The 21,576-nt window shown below is 42.0% G+C and overlaps 2 protein-coding genes across 2 annotated transcripts in view; one reads left to right on the forward strand and one right to left on the reverse strand.

Moving 5' to 3' along the window:
• Nucleotides 1-21,576, forward strand: part of urahb (urate (5-hydroxyiso-) hydrolase b) — a 151,104-nt gene that overhangs the window by 5,882 nt on the left and 123,646 nt on the right. The window lies entirely within an intron of this gene.
• Nucleotides 1,780-21,555, reverse strand: LOC307151272 (cephalotoxin-like protein; the record flags this gene model as incomplete). Its single annotated transcript, XM_079859226.1, has 2 exons — nt 21,419-21,555; nt 1,780-3,419 (listed from the first exon to the last, which is right to left on the reverse strand). Exon 2 carries the CDS (start codon nt 3,415-3,417, stop codon nt 1,780-1,782), a length of 1,638 nt encoding a protein of 545 aa, XP_079715352.1. The 5' UTR covers nt 3,418-3,419; nt 21,419-21,555.

The raw sequence follows: 21,576 nt of genomic DNA on the forward strand, positions 1-21,576 counted from the left end.
AGTTTGTGCGCGGAGAGTTTGTGTGTGTGTGCTCGGGTCACATTGAGTAGGCTATGTGTATGTGCGCGAGTTTGTGTGTGTATGCTCGCGTTTCATATATGTGCGTGGAGAGTTTGTGTGCGCGCGCGCGCGTCTCATATGAGTATGTGCGCGGAGAGTTCCGCGCGTCTCGTGTGTGTAGAGTTTGCTTGTATGTGCGTGAGCGACTTTAGGTGTGTCGTTGTGCATTTCATATGTATTTGTTTTATCAAAAACTAATAAAATTATAGTTTTTTTTATTTAAAATAAAAGGAAAAGGAATTAACAAAGGAAATGTTTACTGTTCATGTTTTTTTTATTGTATGGAAAAATCCCACTTAAAAAAAAAACAGACCGCCATTACATTTTTCCTCTCGCGCACCCGTACCACACTTTGGGAATCCCTGGTCTAGTCCAAATAGTCTCTGAGTAACTGAGAGAAATGCAAAGTGTTGCAACTGTCCCCAGTCTCCCCTAATCAGCAAGTTAGTTGCCCCATAATCTGGCCTAATCATAACTGGTCTGGCAAACCTAAGGCCAAGGTTTTGTTTCCAGATTTGTGTGCATGGTGACTTATGACGTGGGGGTCTGGGGGGCCACCCCCTAACAACTTCATTTCCTGCATTCTGGTGAATTTTATGCACCTTTTTCTACCTTTTTCTGAATCAATGTATACTGGAAATATCTTTATGTAAAGGGAAACATAGATTACAATCCAGATATAAAAACATAATGGAATATACTGCAGTAAGGCATCGTTATGATTCACACATTTGTTGCCAAAAAAACAAGGAGCGTGTCTTTAGTTAGTAATTATTTTATTAGTTTGTCACATTATCTCCATCTGGTGGTCGGATCAAGAACAACAGAGTTACACTGAGCTGAAACAGACTGCAGCAACTTAACAGTTATAATGTTACTTTAATAACTTTAATTATTCCTATTGAATTATTCTCAGGACCTTCAAGCTTTTAATTAAGTAAAATAAACAAGATGATTTAAAACTGAAATAAACTTTGTAGTCAAAATAAAATGGGGCTTTAATATTCAGATTATTATATTTAAACCTGTTTGTTTGACTTTATTGTCTGTTCAGATTTACTGGACAGAAATTCATCTTTGACACTGGCTCAGACAACACTCTACAACCACATTACACACGTAGTATATAGTATATAGTATAGTATAGTGACTGTTTGGGTCGTGCTAACATCAGCTGGAGAGATTCAGGGAAATGAGGACAGAACAACAGATACACACATCATCCTCCAGCTTTCTAAAGAAACAACTAATCTCTGGTCAAGAACTCCGGTCCAAATACCAGCGAGTCTTTGAAATTAGGAGCTGTTGGAGAGTCCTGGTTGTTCCAGACTTCTACCCTTTAAGAGTCACAGAGGCCACTTTGCTCTGACACAATCCTGCCTCTAATCTCTGCAGGTCCTTCAGCCTCATGGTGTGATTTCTGTCAGCTGGGAGTCTATAGACAGATGTGTGCCTTTCCAAGTTATGTCCAATCAGTTTAATTTACCACAGGTGGACTCCAATCTCAGCACAAGGGGCTGAATACTCATGTCAATGTATTATGTAAATTTCTTCTTTTTAATATATCACAAAAAAATTCTAAAATTCAGTTTTCTTTGTCATTATGGGGTATTATATGTAGATTATTATGGGAGAAATGTATTGATTTTAGCATGCAGCTGCAAATAGAAAAGCTCTGAATGCTCTGTGTGTGACAAAGATTGATCTGATTTGTAGTTGTTAGTGACCACGACGGATGAGGTCTAGAATCTTCTCCAGTTTGGCGTTGATGCTGGAGATGTCAGGCACAGTGTGATTTGTGATAACATCTGGGATGGTGTGGTTCTCAATCTTCTCTTCACATCTGTCTCCATAGTGACTAGTAGGACACTCACACCAATATTCAGAGGAGTTCAGCAGCCTCTTGCACGTTCCTCCGTTCTCACATGTGACATTGAGGCAGGGAGAGATGTTTGGGGAGTAATAGACATAGAGCTTGTGATAACTAAAATAATAACTATATTCAGGTACCGTACAATCGAGATCAACAGAAACCTTCAGGGATTTTGGGATTTGAACAAACTGCTTTTTAAGACTAGCGTGCATCACCTTAACATAGTTTTCAAAAGGCTCATTGTAATGATAGCACTGTTGTAGGATATAGGATAATTGACTATCACATTTAAAGAATTTACGGTAGTCCATTGCCTTGTAGCATTTAACCAGCTTGTCTGTTACTTCTTTCATATTTATCTCCTCTGCTTTCAGAGTGTAGCCCACATTGACAGTGATCGTACCCACAGGGATCGGTATCATATTATATAACTTATGTTTCTTATTTGAATCTGTGCACACCATCACCACCCAGTTGTACCAGAAGTACTTCTTATCCAGAAACTCTTTCACCTGTTTAGCAATGGCTGTTGTGTTGTCAGCACTGAGTCCTTTGCTGATCCTCACCACGTCTTCCTTCAGGTAGTGCTCATAGTTGCCCAGGCATTCGGCTATTAGAGTTGAGTTCTGAGCTGCGTAGACATCGTTAAACATCTGGGTGTGTTCGGCTTCTATCCCTAATGAATTCAGTCCGATCAGTTTCCAGTAGAACTGGTTCAGCACCATCCCCTTCCACAGCAAACTGCTGAAATAGACGTTATATTTACTGATATCTTGAAAGTCACATTTAAACTTCTTCCTCAGCAGTTCGTTGAGGTTTCCACTGAGAGACGTGTCTTTGACCGTCAGGTAATGGTAGAGGTTGGCCACACTGGCCTCAGTTCCTGTGTTCTCATAGTAGTTGACGAATATCTCTGCCAGTCGGAGTTTGTCCTCTTCACTTTGTACCCACTGACTCTTCTGAAGAAGCTCATTGAACTTCTTCCAGGAATTGAGGATGCGGAGTTCGTCTTGAGAGTAGACACTGGCGTAGTTAAACCATTCTACGTCTGTTGCCAGGTTGGAGATCTGGATGGAGAGCAAGTCCAGCTTTCTGTTCACTTCAGCAAACCCTTCCTTCACCTCCTTCAGCACCTCGTCTTCCTGAGGGATGAAGATCAAGACCATGTTGACAAAAGACGCAACCAGACCTCCGATGCCGGACGCCAAGCTGGCGATGTTGGCGAGACTATTCATCGCAGCTGACAACTTTTGGGTATCAATCTTTTTAATCCCTTCTTTGATCACAGTGAGGACTTTGTTTGCCACTTCCAAAGATTTATCCACTTTTTCTCTAGTATCGGGATCCAGGTCTCTCTTCACCCTGTAGGATGGTGAGACGACGGAGGACATGGGATCATGTGACCGAGCTGAGGATGTCGTCCAGTAGAGAAGAAGGATCAATGAAGCTAACAGCATGGAGGCAGACAGCTGAGGGAACGCCATGACTGCAACACAGACAACACAACATGGAAGAAATATTAAGGTGTTTTTTATCGCCTGTGAACCAAACAAATCTGCCGAGCTGGTGTTTTATTTTCTCTGGCAGATACGACTGGCTCTCCTCACATTCAGACAGATTATAAGATGAAGACAACCTTGGCAGTTCAATCACAGAGGAGCGACAACGCTCCAAATTTGAAAATTCAGCCTCACCCATTTTGCTACTCTGATTGGTTGTAAGATACTGTGTAAGATACTGAAATACACGGATAACAAACTGCATTTGATTCGATACCCCTGTGACACTCTCTGGTTCCCCCCGACCACCACGCTGACTTTTGTGGTCTTATACAGCGTTAGTCACTGTGGGGCTACTACCAAAAACTGGCATTTCTTTAAAAATCTGGAAAACTTCTGTTGTGTGGGTGCCGACATACAGTAAATATGTGGAATAAGTACAAATAACAGTGATTTACTTTTGATTACGCTTGGCATGGTTGTCACGGTTCATGAATTCACTGACTCTTTCCAGGGTTATTATAGTTTTGCATTTTTCATTAGTTTTTATTTTTATTTCGTTTTGACTTTTTGTTTTCAAATTCAGTTTAGTTTTAATTAGTTTTTAAAGTGGGTTTGCTAGTTTAGTTTAGTTTTTATTTTTTGAAAATGCTTAGTTTTAGTTTAGTTTTTATTAGTTTTAGTGTTAGTTTTAGTCTTTTTTTGTAATTTGGGTTATTTGTCAGGGGCAAGATTCAAAAAAGTCAGAAAAAGTATTGTGTAATAATAAAAACATAATACAATTTTAGAAAAAAATTCACACCCCATTGAAATTCCTTTACCTCTTACAAAATCCACACGCTGTACCAAAAGTCTACACATCTTCTATACAGAATTCACACCCTATACAAATACCACAGCTGTACAATTTTCACACCCTATACTAAATTTACCCTATGGGGAGAGTGGGGTGATTTGTGCCAGGGGGGGAAGTAGTTCCACCCCTTGTTTCTGGAAAACCATAGAAGAAATTGGTCATGTGACCACATAATTTTGAAAAGCAATCACTTTTACTCATCCTCCAAAGAAGAGAGACACATGGCATGAGAGTTAAGCACATTTTAGTGCAAAAAACTGTTTTTTCCCTTTCAAAGTAAAAATTTCTATGATTACGGTTTTTTGATTGTAGTGTCTGAACAATTATAGACAAGTTTGAAAACATTTCACACACGTTTTAGTGCTTTAGTAGGCTACACAATGAGTCTATACAGTTAGCATGATGTTAGCTCTTAACTGCTGGATCATGCTAGTTTTTCAAACTTGTGGGTCTGGGGTGATTTGTGCCAAAGGGCCTGGGTTAAGTTGTGCCAGATCCAGACCACCTAGACCTACATACTCACAGGGGATAATCTTGAGAAGTGAGGAGATGGGCATGCCTCATCATTGTTTGATTTAGGCCTGCCTGCTAATTTGTTTAATTTAGCTAACACTGATTTCAGTTTTGAGTTTGCACTATGTTATTAAAGAGAAGTTTTATTCCGTTTTTAAGTGGCCTATGTCACAATAGTATGTTTAGAAATTAGCCTAGTCACTTTATTCTTATATGTTACATAATTGACAGACAGCGCTATGTCAACAGGCATCTATTGCCAAAGCCCTTTTGCCTGAAATGAGTCACAAATATCATATATTGTGTTGCTATGGTGCTCTAAATGGTTGCTAGGGCATAGCTTGATAGCTTCACAATGATCCTGAGAGACTGATTGGTCGTCTGAGTAGAATGAGCCCGCCCCCTTGTCTCTATGACACTGTGATCCAGAGTTATGTTCAATACAAAATCCCTATGCAATTGACCATAGTAGGAAAACGCATGCTATGGTATTCCAGGGTGACAATATCTAAATAAACCTTAAATGAGTAATTTTGTATTGAATTTGTCTTGCTTTCATTAGCATTACAGTTCATAACATTAAAATGTTCTGTTTTACTTCAGAAATCACTGGCACAATTTACCCCAATGTATTCCCCTAAAGGCACAACTTCCCCCGCACCAGGGGCAAGTTGTGCCATGAGACCACTTTTTTCCCAAGAGCTATATTTCTGAAACAATTTATTTCAGATCCAAAGTTATTGTTCTCAGGGATGCACCACATCCTGAAATATATGTACATCATTAAGTTGAAGGCATTACTGTCATGGCCTCATTTTAAAGTCACTTTGAGTAAAAACTGGCACAACTCACCCCACTCTCCCTATAGTCAATAGCCTACTCATCTGGATTGAAGCAGCAAACATTAAGTGTAAAAGTAAAAAAATGACATAACATTATTTAATATTTGAATCAAAGCTTATATAGTGTTTTGACATCGACAACCACAACCAAAAAGTGCATTTTACCTCAAACTTGCGACTAGTTAACTTTCTAAAAAAGACGCAATCGCTTCTCGGGTCGACATTAACACACTGACAAAATTATATTCAGAATTTAAAATATTTTGATACCACTTTTTAATGTGTGATTGTAAGGTGTTCACGAGATAGAGATACTAACCTTTAGCGAACTTGCTTTCAACGTCGAACGAACACTCGTTCTCATGGAGACGCGGTGTGCACGGAGGGGAGGGGCTGTGTGTGTGTGTGTGTGTGTGTGTGTGTGTGTGTGTGTGTGTGTGTGTGTGTGTGTGTGTGTGTGCGCGCGTGCGCATGTGAGAGACGCATGAGTGACAGAGAGACGGAGGGAGAGCAGGGAAAGGAAATGCAGCTGAACGAATACGCTGCGTGTTTTAAATAGCGTTAAAAAATGAAAGACCTTGACAAAGACGAAAACTAAGGACATTTACTCTAAAATTTTATTTTATTTTAGTTAGTTTTGCCAAACACACATATACAGTTTTAGTTAGTTATCGTTTTTTTGTAATGCCTCGTTTTTATTTTTATTTCAGTTAACGACAATGTTTTTTCCCTCCTAGTTTTCGTTTTTTCGTTAGTTTTCGTTAACGATTATAACCTTGACTCTTTCTAGCGTCTTCATTTAAACGTTACAGAATGATCTGACCGTCATGGATGCAGCAAGAGACCCAGACCTGGCTGAATTCCTGCCCAGAAGCGCTACGAGGATGGACCAGCAGGAGGAAAACTTAGCCCTGACTGGACGCGCGGTACAAGCCTTGGTAGCGCAGGTGTCCGAGCTCACCCAGCGGATTCAAAACCTCACGCCTCCCACTGCGCCACCCACACCGCCAACGCCACCCCCGCCGCCGCTGACTAACCATCCACCGGAACTGAGATTACCTGCGCCTGAGAGGTACAATGGGGAACCACAACTGTGTAGAGCATTTCTAACCAAATGTTCCATGTTATTTGCTCTGCAACCGCAGACTTTCGCTTCAGAGGAAGCCAAGGTGGCTCTGGTTCCTACTGTCTGGACGTGCGGCACAGTGGGGAACGGCGGTGTGGGAGAATCAACCAGCAAGACCTCCTCCACTCTCCTCCCGGTGAGACTGCAATGGGCAACCCGATTCTACAACTGTTATGCACTTCTGGATTCTGGGGCCGAGGGGAATTTCATGGACTTCTCTTTGGCATGTAAGCTGCAAATCCCCATCATACCACTCACGAACCCGATTTCTGTCAATGCACTCAACGGACAAGAACTACCTGTCATTACACTCACCACTGATTCACTGACACTCATAACCTCAGGCAACCACACAGAAGAACTCTCATTTCTACTCCTGGACTCTCCTCATAATCCTGTGGTCCTCGGTCATCCCTGGCTCACCCAGCACAATCCCAGGGTTGACTGGGGTCACAATTCAGTGTCTGCTTGGAGCACTAAGTGTTATGCGTCTTGTTTAGTGTCTGCCTGTTCTTCGGTGTCCAGTTCTGTTTTGCAGGAGGAGTCGGTGAATTTGTCTAACGTGCCCGCGGAGTACCTCGACCTGAAGGAAGTGTTCAGTAAGTCTCGGGCTGCTTCTCTTCCTCCGCATCGTCCCTATGACTGTGCTATAGATCTTATGCCAGGTACGTCTCCGCCTAAGGGCAAGTTATACTCTCTTTCTATTCCGGAGAGAGAGGCCATGGAGAAATACATTTCTGATTCTCTAGCTTCCGAATTCATTCGTCCTTCCTCTACTCCGGCGTTGGCGGGGTTCTTTTTTGTTGGTAAGAAGGATGGATCTCTGCGACCATGTATTGATTAGCGAGGGTTGAACAACATCACGGTAAAGAATACTTATCCTTTGCCGTTGATGTCTTCAGCCTTCGAGCGGTTGCAGGGAGCCTCTGTCTTCACAAAATTGGACTTACACAATGCATATCATTTGATTCGCATCAGGAAGGGGGATGAATGGAAAACCGCTTTTAATACCACCAGGGGTCATTTTGAATATTTGGTCATGCCCTTTGGGCTGTCCAACTCCCCAGCGGTTTTCCGGGCACTCGTCAATGATGTGTTGAGAGATATGGTAGACCAATTCATATATGTTTACCTGGATGACATATTGATTTTTTCGTCTTCTCTCCAGGAACACGTTCAGCACGTCAGACGAGTGCTTCAGAGGTTGCTAGAGAATGGGCTTTTTGTCAAGGTGGAGAAATGCACTTTTCATGCACAGTCTGTTCCTTTCTTAGGTTGCATCATCTCTTCTGAGGGGATACGCATGGACCCTGACATGGTTAAGGCTGTGATGGATTGGCCAAGTCCAGATTCCCGTAAGGCCCTACAGAGGTTTCTGGGGTTTGCCAATTTCTATCGGCGTTTTATTCGCAACTTCAGCCAACTAGCCGCTCCTCTGACTGCCTTGACCTCCCCAGAACGACGTTCAGGTGGTCCGATACAGCCGAGGCTTTATTCGCTAACCTCAAGAGATGCTTCAGTTCTGCTCCCATTCTGATTGCCCCCTGATCCATCACGTCAGTTCGTGGTGGAGGTCGACGAGTCAGAGGTGGGGGTAGGTGCAGTTCTATCCCAGCGTTCTTCCTCAGATGACAAGATGCACCCTTGCGCGTTTTTGTCCCATCGTTTATCTCCTGCTGAACGTAACTATGACATTGGTAACAGAGAGCTGTTGGCAGTCAAGTTAGCGCTGGAAGAGTGGCGTCATTGGTTAGAGGGGTCGGGGTACCTTTTATCATTTGGACCGATCTTAAGAACCTGGAATATATTAGATCTGCCAAAAGACTCAACTCCAACTTTTTTCGGACGTTTTGACTTTGTTCTCTCGTACCGCCCGGGTTCCAAAAACATCAAACCCGACTCTTTATCTCGTATTTTTGATCCATCCGAACGCCCGGTGACTCCCGAGTGCATTTTACCTGAGAAAGTAGTTATCTCAACACTCACATGGGAGGTCGAATCGAAGGTCAAGACGGCCTTAGAAGGGGTAATGCCTCCGCCCGGTTGCCCACCGAGTCGTTTGTTTGTGCCAGAGGGGGTTCAGTCCAACGTTATTCGATGGGGTCACTGTTCCAGCGTAGCATGTCATCCAGGCGTAAATCGCACCAGTTTTTTTGGTCAAGCAACGATTCTGGTGGCCATTAATGGCTCGCGACATTCGGAGTTTTGTTTTGGCTTGCTCGGTTTGTGCCACTGGTAAGACTTCCAATCGACCCCCAGATGGGTTACTCCAACCACTGTCTGTCCCTTCGAGACCCTGGTCCCATATAGCGCTAGATTTTATAACCGCCCTCCCACCCTCCCAGGGTAAGACGGTCGTTTTGACCGTAGTGGACCGGTTCTCGAAGGCGGCTCATTTAATTCCCTTGCCCAAATTACCTTCAGCCAAGGAGACAGCGGCGGCTGTCATAGATCACGTCTTTCGTTTACATGGCCTCCCTACTGTCATGGTTTCTGACAGAGGGTCCCAATTTGTGTCCAAATTTTGGCAGGAGTTTTGTAGATTACTGAGTGCGACTGTCAGTCTGTCTTCGGGTTACCATCCCCAAAGCAATGGACAAACCGAGAGGGCCAACCAAGATCTTGAGAGAATGTTGCGATGTTTGGTGTCCAAGAATCCTTCCTCCTGGAGTCAGCAACATTCATTGGTGGAGTACGCCCATAACTCGTTACCAGTGTCATCCACGGGCCTATCTCCGTTTCAGTGTAGCTTAGGGTACCAGCCACCAGTTTTTTCTTCCGAGGGTTACGGTCCGGAGGAGAGAAGTTGGGTTCCTGCGAGAGACATTCTGGATCACTCCCTTATTGATGATTACAATCAACAGGTAGGTCCTCCTGGGAGCGCCAGGGGGCGCTCCTAGGGGGAGGGGTAATGTCACGGTTCATGAATTCACTGACTCTTTCTCGCGCTGTGTTTGTGTGTGTGTGGGCGTGGTCGCTGATCAGTTGCTGATTGTCATCAGCGCCAGCTGATTCTGATCAGCGATCTCTATTTATGCTCATGGTCTTTCGTCTTGTGTTTGTCAGATCGTTGTGGGATTTTTCCCTGTGCAGTGTGGTCTTCGTTGGTGTTCCTGATTTCCCGTTTTGGTGTTCCTGTCGAGTTCGTTCTGCCTGTCGTCTTCCAAGGATCCTGTCTCCTCTCTTCACACTACGGATTCGTGTTGTGTTCCCGTCAGCTTGCCTCACCAAGGAAATCATCTCACTTCTTCACACCACGGGATTCGGGTTGCCCATCTGCCTTCCTGTGCTACCAGGGACTATTGGACTGTGTGCCTTATATCTCTTTCTACGTGTTCATTCAATAAACCTGAGTTCTTGCATTTGCATCTTCTGTCTTCATTTAAACGTTACAATGGTGCATTGCTTGACCAAATGCCACCGAGCGCTGTGACCTCAGAATACACCAGATGCTCAGATATGAAACCTTGGTTCAGAGCCAACACCACTAAAAATATAGAAATCATGGAATACAAATCTACCACCCTTTCATCCTGGAATATACAATGTTGAAAACCACCGGCCTTTGGGACTAAGAGCAGAAACCCAGACTTCATCAAACAAATCGCCAACACAGACTTCATCGTCCTACAAGAGACATGGCACAGAGGAGACGGTCCCACTGGCTGCCCTTTAAACTACAGGGAGCTGGTGGTACCTGTCACGTGTGGGTTTTGTGCCTTGTTCTTGTCTGTCATGTGTTCCCCTGTCTTTTCATGTTTAGCTGTTATGTGTCTCTGATTAGCCACGCCCCTTTGTTATCTTGTTTAGCTTGTCTGTCTGTGTATTTAAGCCCTGTGTTTAGTTCAGTCTTCGTCAGTTCTTGTATATTGTTGCACCATGGTAGCTGTTCTGTTCCTGAGTCTTAGTCCTGAGTTTGTATATGTAAAGTTTTGAGTTTATTTAATAAAAGTCTACTGCACTTGGATCCTGCCTCATCTCTGCCTCAACCGCACCCCGTAACAGTACCATCCACAAAGCGACCAGGGGTCAAACAGGGAAGAGACTCATACTAATATGGTTTAAATCAGAACTAATCCCAAACCCACACATCCCCATATTATAAAGAAGAAATGTTTTCCATGCTGGTAGAAAAGATTACCTTTTTCCAATCTCATGGCCACATTATAGTCTGTGGAGACTTTAATGCTAGGACAGGTCAAGAACCTGACACAACCTTAGCACACAGGGGGATAAACATTTACCAGGAGGAAAAAACATCCCCTCCCCAATATGCCCCCCTAGGCAAAATTATGACAAACAAGCATGGGTCACAGCTGTTATAGTTCTGTCGCTCACTGGGTCTGTACATTGTCAACGGTCGGCTTCGAGGCGTCTTCCTATGGAAAGTACACCTACGGCTCATGTCTGGGTAACAGCAGTGTTTGAATTACGGGGGGAACTAGACGAGATATTTGCACAATATTTTATAGAAATCCTCAATGACAAAATGTTTTAACGAATACTCTTCTAATGAATGTCATTTCAGTTCTACGGTGTGAGTTTATAAGCATGTTCGCTCTAGACAGAGTGTTAGCTCCTCAGGTGTCTTATTCGTGACACATGGCAACACAGCTAAAAGTTTGCTATATTTGACCATTTCACGAGTTCACACTTACAAATAAGTCAGATAGAATAAATGCATATTTGGTGTGCTGTCCGAGGAGAGGGCTCCGGGCTCGGTATTCGGCCCGAACCCAGAGTACTCCCCCCGTATTCCTGGCTGTGAAAGAACAAGCCAAGAGTGAGGAGTTGGGGTGGTGGAGGGATGCTGAAAACTGTCAAGGAAGTTAGGCGAGTTGACAGAGTGAATATATATATGCTTCCTCTAATGCTGATAGGGTAGACATGGTAATTGTTTGATGAGTTGATTGATTGATTGATTATTTGAACGTGCTCCTCCCGAACTTTAATGAAACATCATTTCATGAAAGTAGTTGATTCATTCACAAGCACCCGTAAAAGTTGTCGTGTTGAGTCACAGTTTTTGTAACTGGGTCATTCCTACCATTCAGTGCCATTTCAGCTGGGTAAATTTCTATCAAATTTCCATGAGTTAATAATTTTATCTGAAGAATGGATTGTTACACTACAAGAAAAATATATTGGTCCAGCTCAGGATATGACTCAAATAATTTTGACCAAATTCTTCACACATGCAAAGGCCAAATGTCCACCCTGTTACATGACATTCTCATCTCAATAAATGTTTTGAACGCTCAGACAAAAACACAAACAAACACACACACAGACAAACACACACACACACACACACACACACACACACACACACACACACACACACACACACACACACCTCTCAGACAAACACACACACACACACCGCTCAGACACACACCACACAGACAAAAACACACACACCAACACACACACCGCTCAGACACACCACACAGACAAAACACACACACAGACACACACACCACTCAAACACCGCTCAGACAAACACACACACACACACACACACACACACACACCGCACAGACAAACACACACACACACACGCACAGACAAACACACACACCGCTCAGACACACACACACACACACACACCGCACAGACAAACACACACACCACTCAGACACACAAGGCACACAAACACACACACCGCTCAGACAAACACACACACACGCGCCGCTCAGACAAACACATGCACACACACATACCGCTCAGGCACACACACACATACACCACACAGACAAACACACACACACCAGACAGACACCGCTCACAAACACAGCACACACACACACACACACACCGCTCAGACAAACACCGCACAGACAAAAACACACACACACACACACACACACCGCTCAGGCACACACCGCACAGACAAAAACACACACACACACACACACACACACACACACATACACACACACACACACCGCACAGACAAACAAACACACACACACACACACACCGCACAGACAAACACACAGACACACACACCGCACAGGCAAACACACACAGACACACACACACACCGCTCAGGCACACATCGCACAGACAAACAAACACACACACACACACACACACACCACACAGACAAACAAACACACACAAACACACACACACACACACACACACCGTACACACACACACACACACACACACACACACCGCACAGACAAACACACACACCGCACAGACAAACATATACAAATTACGACCCCGCTAGATGAGACTTGGACTCTCCCAAAAGGGATGGAAATAATAGTTTGGGGGGTACTGAAAAGAATTAATAAAATATAATGTTAGCCAACCCCAAATTATTATATTATGTAGCGTATTTAAATGCAGTATTACCATCACCAACAATTCAGGAAATAATCTAATGAAATACAATTTTCAATCCCTTACTACGTACCAGATAAATGGCACAGCCCTCCCCATTGGGCTGTACCATTTCTAGTACGTTCAGACTGGTTCTTTAATCAGTGTTGCCAACTTAAGCCCCGTTCACACTACAAGCGACAAAGTTGTGTCTGGCGATGCAGCAAAGTTGAGATCTTTTTAACTTTACGGTGTAGATACACGGCCGCAATAACAACAATCGCCTTTTGTTTGTCGTTCATTTACATGCCTTTACGAGTCTAAATATTTAGTATTTTCTGTAACGACTGAGACAAATCAGACACAATTATTTGGTATATGTACAAAAGAATCTTTAAACTTCACTCTGGGATCTGTGGTCCCATCCCCCAAACAGGACAAGAAGGTCCTACCATGATCAGATAAGTTGGTTTTATGGGGCAAAAGAATGTGTCCCATGCTTAGGAGAGACAATGGGAGGCAGAAACAATCCTTAATACAGACTTTGCTGCATTAATCATAGACGAACTGAGCTATAAATGAACATGCCTCCCAGAAACTGTGTGAATGATTGACTGTCTTGTGTGCTATTATGTATATACTAGGGTATGTATTTTATTATACAACCAACGGTCAATGTAACCTTACCTGTATCATGTCTCCTATCTAATTAATCCTCATTTAATGACTCACACTTTGATGTACATCACTTAGAATGCAGTGTGGGTTTGTTATATCTGTCTGAGCATTAATGAACAGAAAAGAGGGAAGGCTGATGTCTAGCCATACTTGAGATAGTGTCATAAATCCTCCCCACAGAGGAAACTCCCCTCAGAAATTGTAGTGTGAAAGGGGCTTTAGCCTAAGCTTTATGTAAATTATTGCATAATGACATCACAGATATGCAAATGAGTGTATGACGTCATCAGTACAAATAGAAATAGCTGTACCCTCCGAAGCTCACGGTATAATTTGAACACTGGGTAAAAGCACAGCGGATTATTTCCTCACTGACCTAAGCCTAGAGTGATCAATTGATCGATTGCTCCTGTCTGCCTCTCTGCCTGCTGTGAGTGTGTTTGCTTCGGTGCTGTAAGCTCCGTCTTAGCCTCGTATTTCTTTGTTTTGAACCATCATTTACTACAATTTGTAGTTGTTTATACTAAATACAGTATAAATATTCTGTACAACATCTCAGATTAACCTGACATCGCTAGCTTCCGTTACTACTAGCACAACACGCTAGTAATTCGCTACTGCTAGCCTGTTAACGCGCCACCCGTGCGCTCAGCTATTTTATTTTTTATTTATTTATTTTTTTCTCTCGTGCGCCCGCGCCTTTGAGTTCATAAAAAGCTCAGGTGAGTAAGAATCACTCAACAAACACGGTGAGTAATGTCTTGTCCTGTTATTGTCACCTGCACTTCATGTCACATGTTTAGCATAGCCTTCTCTGTTGGCAATATAGGATTTATGTGTGATAAAAGTCAGTTAGGCTGACAGAGAAGCTTTCAGAACTAGAGACACGCATCCAAACTTTAATTGAGGATAGTAAGAGTGCTAGAGCTTTAGATACTATTTTGGATGTGCCTAGCGTGAACACTTTACATGATGCGGTTCCAGCTGAATTAGTGCCTGAGCAGCCGGGCAAATGGTTGACAGTGAGGGATCGCTCTAGTCGCGGATCAAAAAACCACTCTTCCGTTCCGATTACCATAACAAATCGATTTGCCCCACTCAGTGAAACACCCACTGAGAATTCTGTTGATTGTGCCCTAGTAATTGGTGATTCGATCACACGGAATGTGAAAATAGAGACACCAGCGAACATAGTCACATGTTTGCCGGGAGCCAGAGCGCCTGACATCAAAGCAAATTTAAAAGTGCTGGCTAATGCTAATCGTAAATTCTCTAAGATCATTATTCATGTCGGCACTAATGATGTTCGACTCCGCCAGTCGGAGATCACCAAATTTAATATTAAAGAGGTGTGTGAACTCGCAAGTACGATGTCAGGCACTGTAATTTGCTCTGGCCCCCTTCCTGTTCGCAGGAGTGATGAGATAGTTAGTAGAATGTGTTCACTGAATCACTGGCTGTCTAATGGTGTCCGTGTAATATTGAATTCATAGACAATTGGAAAAGTTTTTTGGGCAAACCTGACCAGTTGAAAAGAGATGGTATTCATCCCTCCTGGGATGGTGCTGCTCTTCTCTCTAGTAATATGGTTCATAGTCTTAGAGCTCAAACATGACAATCTGGGGCTCAGGTCAGGAAGCAGACAGACTGGCTAAACCGACCGTCTGCTAGCGGCCTCGCGTCACCAAGGTCAGATAAATCCCATCACATAGAGCCTCTTTCACCTAGATATCATCATATAGAGACTGTGTCTGTTCCCCGAATTTGGAAATCCAAAAAACGTTTAAACCCATCTAAGGTTAAAAATTTAATTGATGTTCAACAAATAAAAAACAGCTATAATACAGATGAGCAAATGCTAAAGCTTGGGTTGCTGAATATTCGATCGCTTACTTCAAAAGCACTCATTGTTAATGATATGATTTCAGATAATAACCTAGATGTGATGTGTTTGACAGAAACCTGGCTAAAACCAAACGATTACATTACTTTTATTGAGTCCACCCCGCAAGATTACTGTTATAAACATGAGCCTCGTCTGAAACACAAAGGGGGTGGTGTTGCTGTAATTTATAGTAATATTTTCAAAACCACTAAGAAATCAAGTTTTAAATATAATTCTTTTGAAGTGTTAGTGCTTAATGTAAAAATATATAGTATAAATGATAAATCACGTTTGAGATTTGTGCTGGCTACTGTATACAGGCCACCAGGGCACCATACAGACTTTATCAAAGAATTTGCTGAGTTTCTATCAGAATTAATATTGACTGCAGATAAAGTACTAATTGTTGGTGATTTTAATATACACATCGATAATGAAAAAGATGCATTGGGTTTGGCATTTAAAGACATTGTAAACTCAATTGGAGTTAGACAACACGTGTCAGGACCTACTCATCGTCGTAATCATACTCTAGATCTAATATTATCACACGGAATAGATGTTGATGCCGTTGAAATTCTGCAGCAGAGCGATGACATCTCAGATCATTACCTAGTCTCGTGTAATTTGCATTTAGCCAAGGCTGCAAAGCCGACTCCGTGTTTCAAATATGTTAGACCTATCACTTCTGCTACTAAAGATTGCTTTATTAATAATCTTCCTGATCAGTTTCATCATTTTAGCATCTCAGATAGCTTAGAAGAACTAGATATTACAACAGAAACTTTTAACTCTCTCTTTTCCAGCACTTTAGACACAGTTGCTCCTTTGCGCTTAAAGAAGATTAAAGAAAATAATCCAATGCCGTGGAACAACGAGCACACTCGGGCCCTTAAGAGAGCAGCCAGAAAAATGGAGCGCAACTGGAAGAAAACAAAACTAGAGGTATTTCGCATTTCATGGAAAGAGAGCTCGATTGCTTACAGACAGGCCTTAAAAGCTGCTAGATCTGCTTATTTTTCAACCCTATTAGAAGAAAATAAACATAATCCTAGGTATTTATTTGAAACAGTGGCTAAACTAACGAAAAAGAAAGCTTCAAACACAGAAGTTTCCAAGCAACACAGCAGTAATGACTTTATGAACTTCTTCACTTATAAGATTGATAATATCAGGGACAAAATTATAACTATGCAACCGTCTACTACAGTATCACATCAGGCAGTGCATTGTAGTCTCCCTGAGGAAAAATTTGATTCATTCGTTGCTTTAGGAGAGGAAGAATTTACTAAACTCGTTAAATCATCTAAATCTACAACATGTATGTTAGACCCTATACCGACTAAGCTACTGAAAGAGATGCTTCCAGAGGTCATAGATCCTCTTCTTAATATCATTCATTCGTCTTTGTCTCTAGGATACGTACCAAAAAACTTTAAGCTGGCTATGATTAAACCGCTTGTTAAAAAAACGCAACTTGATCCTACAGAATTAGTCAATTACAGGCCGATCTCGAATCTACCTTTTCTGTCAAAGATTTTAGAAAAGGCAGTATCCTCACAACTGTGTTCCTTTCTTGAAAGAAATTATATCTGCGAGGATTTCCAGTCCGGATTTAGACCGTACCATAGTACTGAGACTGCACTCGTTAGAGTCACAAATGATTTGCTCTTATCATCCGATAGTGGTTGTGTCTCTCTATTAGTGTTACTCGATCTTAGTGCTGCATTTGACACCATTGACCACAACATTCTTTTAAATAGACTAGAAAACTATGTTGGCATTAGGGGAATTGCACTAGCATGGTTTAAATCATACTTATCTGACCGTTATCAATTTGTAGCAGTAAATGAAGAGATGTCTCATCAATCACAAGTTCAGTATGGTGTACCACAAGGCTAAGTACTAGGACCGCTGCTGTTCACTCTGTACATGCTACCATTAGGAGATATCATTAGGAAACATGGAGCTAGCTTCCACTGTTATGCCGATGATACTCAGCTCTATATTTCTTCAAAACCTAACGAAACTTACCAATTCACTAAATTAACAGAATGCATAGCTGATATAAAAAATTGGATGACTCGTAATTTCCTACTACTTTATTCTGAAAAAACAGAGATTCCAATTATTGGACAAAAAACTTCCTCACGTAATAATCTAGAATACTGTCTAACACTTGATGGCTGCTCTGTTAAGTCTTCGTCGTCGGTTAGGAACCTGGGTGTGCTCTTTGATACCAATCTTTCATTTGAAAGTCACGTGTCTAGTATCTGTAAAACCACATTTTTCCATCTTAAAAATATATCTAAATTACGTCATATGCTCTCATTGACAAATGCGGAACAATTAGTTCATGCATTCATGACCTCAAGGCTAGATTATTGTAATGCTCTACTGGGTGGTTTCCCTGCACGCTTAATAAACAAACTACAGCTAGTTCAAAACGCAGCAGCTCGAGTTCTTACCAGAACCAGGAAGTTTGACCATATTAGCCCGGTTCTGTCAACACTTCATTGGCTCCCTATTAAACATAGTATAAATTTTAAAATATTGCTGATTACTTACAAAGCACTAAATGGTTTAGCTCCGCAGTACTTGAGCGAGCTCTTAACGCATTATAGTCCTTCACGTCTATTGCGATCTCAAAATTCCGGCCAGTTGATAATACCTAAAATATCAAAATCGACTGCTGGCGGTAGATCCTTTTCTTATTTAGCACCAAAACTTTGGAACAATCTTCCTACCATTGTCCGGGAAGCATACACACTCTGTCAGTTCAAAGCTAGACTAAAAACACATCTCTTTGACCTAGCGTTCACATAATACATTATAGACTTCTATAATTCAATGTTAGGCTGCATAGATTAGGTCAGCTGGAACCGGGAACACTTCCCATAAATCCTGATGTACTTGTTACATCATGAGAAGAATGGCATCTACGCTAATTTTAGTGTCTGTGTTTATCCCGAGGTTTTCCCGCAGCCTGCCGGATCCAGGCCGTATCCAGATCTGACGAAGGACCTTCACCTGGACCCGATGACAACGCAGTGCTGAAGTGCCAACTAGTCTCTCCCTATGGAGGATCCCTTTACCACTCTACAGATAAAGCGTTGTCGGGAAAACTCAATTTGCGTATCTATCTATCTGATAAAATAAAATAAAATTCTGAATCAAAACTATAAGGAAACACCAGTACTTTGTTTTTTGCTTGGTTTGTAGGGAATTACAAACCTGCGCACGTATATTCAAACGCACATAACTATAGAACCCATTCTTAATGCGCATGTGAACGCCATCAGTGTTTCTCACAGGATCGCGTTTAAAGTTTGTGTAGAGAGAATGGTGTCGTCCTAGCGGCCCCTAATTTAATAACAAATGATCGTTGCGACGGAAGCGAATCAATCAAAACTAACTTTAGCTGGAAACTAACTTTATTAAAGAACCGCTATAAAGCCAAAACAATCTTACCTTTAATTATACGTTTATCTCTGTAAAGCTGCTTTGAAATAATCTACATTGTTAAAAGCGCTATATAAATGAAGATGACTTGACTTGACTAGAGTCTCTCAGAGCTTTCACTGTCAACCCAATAACCCCCCTATCTGACCACAGTCTACCTAAACACATCCACACAGAATCAGCTCATATCAACACCAATCAAATTATATAATATTAATACAAGATATAAATGGAAGGAAGTTAGTTTGGAACCCTACCAAAATGCTATTAAGCCAGGCCAAATCCAATCAAACATATACAATTTTCTAGAAAAAACCTTCCAATGTCATATTGAGGACGTCGGGAGGTGGCTAAACCGACTGTCCATTTCCGGGGCTGTCGACGCTGTGTCTCCGCAAAAAAGTGGAGGGAGCGAGCAGCCCCCGTTGCGGCTGATGGCTACGTTAATGTTAGTTAGTTAGCTAGCTAACGATAGTTAGTTAGCTACACATAACGTTATAATGTGCTGAACAAGCGTCATCTGGCGGGAACACGGTGCTGTCCTACGCTCTGACAAGAGTGTGTTAATGAAACATTAAGTTGTTAACATGTACTAATTTAGTGATCGGTCTGTGTAATTCTGACATAGGTTAACCGGTAGAAAAAGCGGTGCATGCTGTGCATTTAAATGTACTGTAGTGAGCAAGACCTGGCTGTGGAGAGAGGCCGCCACAGACTAACCTGGCTCCCCAGAGAGGAGAGACTGTGCACACACTGCAACCTGCAGGAGGTGGAGACCAAGGGGCACTTTCTAACCTCTCGCCAACTCTACCAGACAATCAGGGACACTTTTTAACCACAGATCTCTGCCATCCACAGAGACTGAGTAAGCCTGGAGGACAGAACAAGGACAAACAGACAGACAGACAGACAGACATACAGAGACAGACATACAGACAGACAGACAGACATACAGATGGAGAGAGAGATAGAGAGATAGAGACAGACAGAGAGATGGACTGAGAGATGGACAGACATACAGACAGACAGATGGGGAGAGAGAGAGAGAGAGAGAGAGAGAGAGAGAGAGAGAGAGAGAGAGAGAGAGAGAGAGAGAGAGAGAGAGGAGAGAGAGAGAGGGACAGACAGAGAGACGGACTGAGAGATGGACAGACAGACACAGAGACGATAACAACCAAAAGAGTCAACACAGAGACAACGGGGTAGACTCTACACACGAACACCCTAAACAGTACAATTAATTTTTTGAAAATGACCTATCGTTTCGCTAGATAACAACCTCTTCTTTAGCTGTGATCGCGTACAACCCGTTTAAACACTTCAAAGACTTTTGAAACTGCATTGATTTGGACTTAAAGACGATGGTAACCAAAGGACTACATTGTTAGACGAAAAATCCAGAAATGTTTTCCTCAAAAAACATAATTTCTCTATCTCCCGCTGAGGAAAGAAAGACATGGATATCTTGGATGGCGTTGGGGTGAGTAAATTATTAGGAAATTTTCATTTTGGGGTGAATTAATCCTTTAAGGCTTTTCTCTGTGAACACATGTCCTCTACAAGTATAATTGTGGCTTTATTATTTGTGTCCCCTTCAAAAATTGCTCTTCAGATATTTTATGTTTATTGTCCCCCCCCCCAACTGTTAGATGAGATTTACGCCCATGCAACCATGACAAAGATGGCGTCCTCAAATGTCTTGTTTTGTCATTTAAAGGGATAGTTCACTTTAAAATGAAAATTCTGTCATCATATACTCACCCTCAAGTTGTTTCAAACCTGTATGAGTTTCTTTCTTCTGCTGAACACAAAAGAAGATATTTTGAAGAATGTCGGTAACCAAACAGTTAACTGGAGCCATTGACTTCCATAGTAGGAAAAATATATACTATGGAAGTCAATGGCTCCATTTAACTGTTTTTACCTGTTTTCTTATAAAAAATGACTCAAACTGATTATCAGAATAGTTGGAGATTAATTTAATAGGTGATAAATAATCGTTTTAACTTTGCAGGTCTAAAAACAACTGTCTTTTAAATGTTTAACGAAGATATTTAATTTATAAAATGTTTTTACAGAATCAAACTTAAATTTAACCTTTTTTTAAAATGTGGTTTTACAGATATTCATAATGTCAGATGTTTCCTGTTCTTTTAACAGAAAAGTCTATTTTTGCAAAAGAAATATATATTTTTGCGTTTTTAAAACTACAGGAAAAATCTGTAAAATCATAAATGACATTTTACACAATGTAAAATGTATTTTTACAGAAAGCAGAGAGTGCAGACCTGGCGAGAGGCTCGGTGATCTGGACACTGGACACTGGCTGGATGGTTGCTGGATGTGATGGCGGTCTCTGACGACAGTCTGGAGGTTGTTGAGTCTCGGAGGAAGCCCCTGATCTCTGAGCTCGACAGGACAGAAGCAGTCCTTTTTAAAGGAAGCT

The sequence above is a fragment of the Squalius cephalus genome (genome assembly GCF_949319135.1).
Source record: "Squalius cephalus genome assembly, chromosome: 23".
Lineage (NCBI taxonomy): Eukaryota > Metazoa > Chordata > Actinopteri > Cypriniformes > Leuciscidae > Squalius > Squalius cephalus.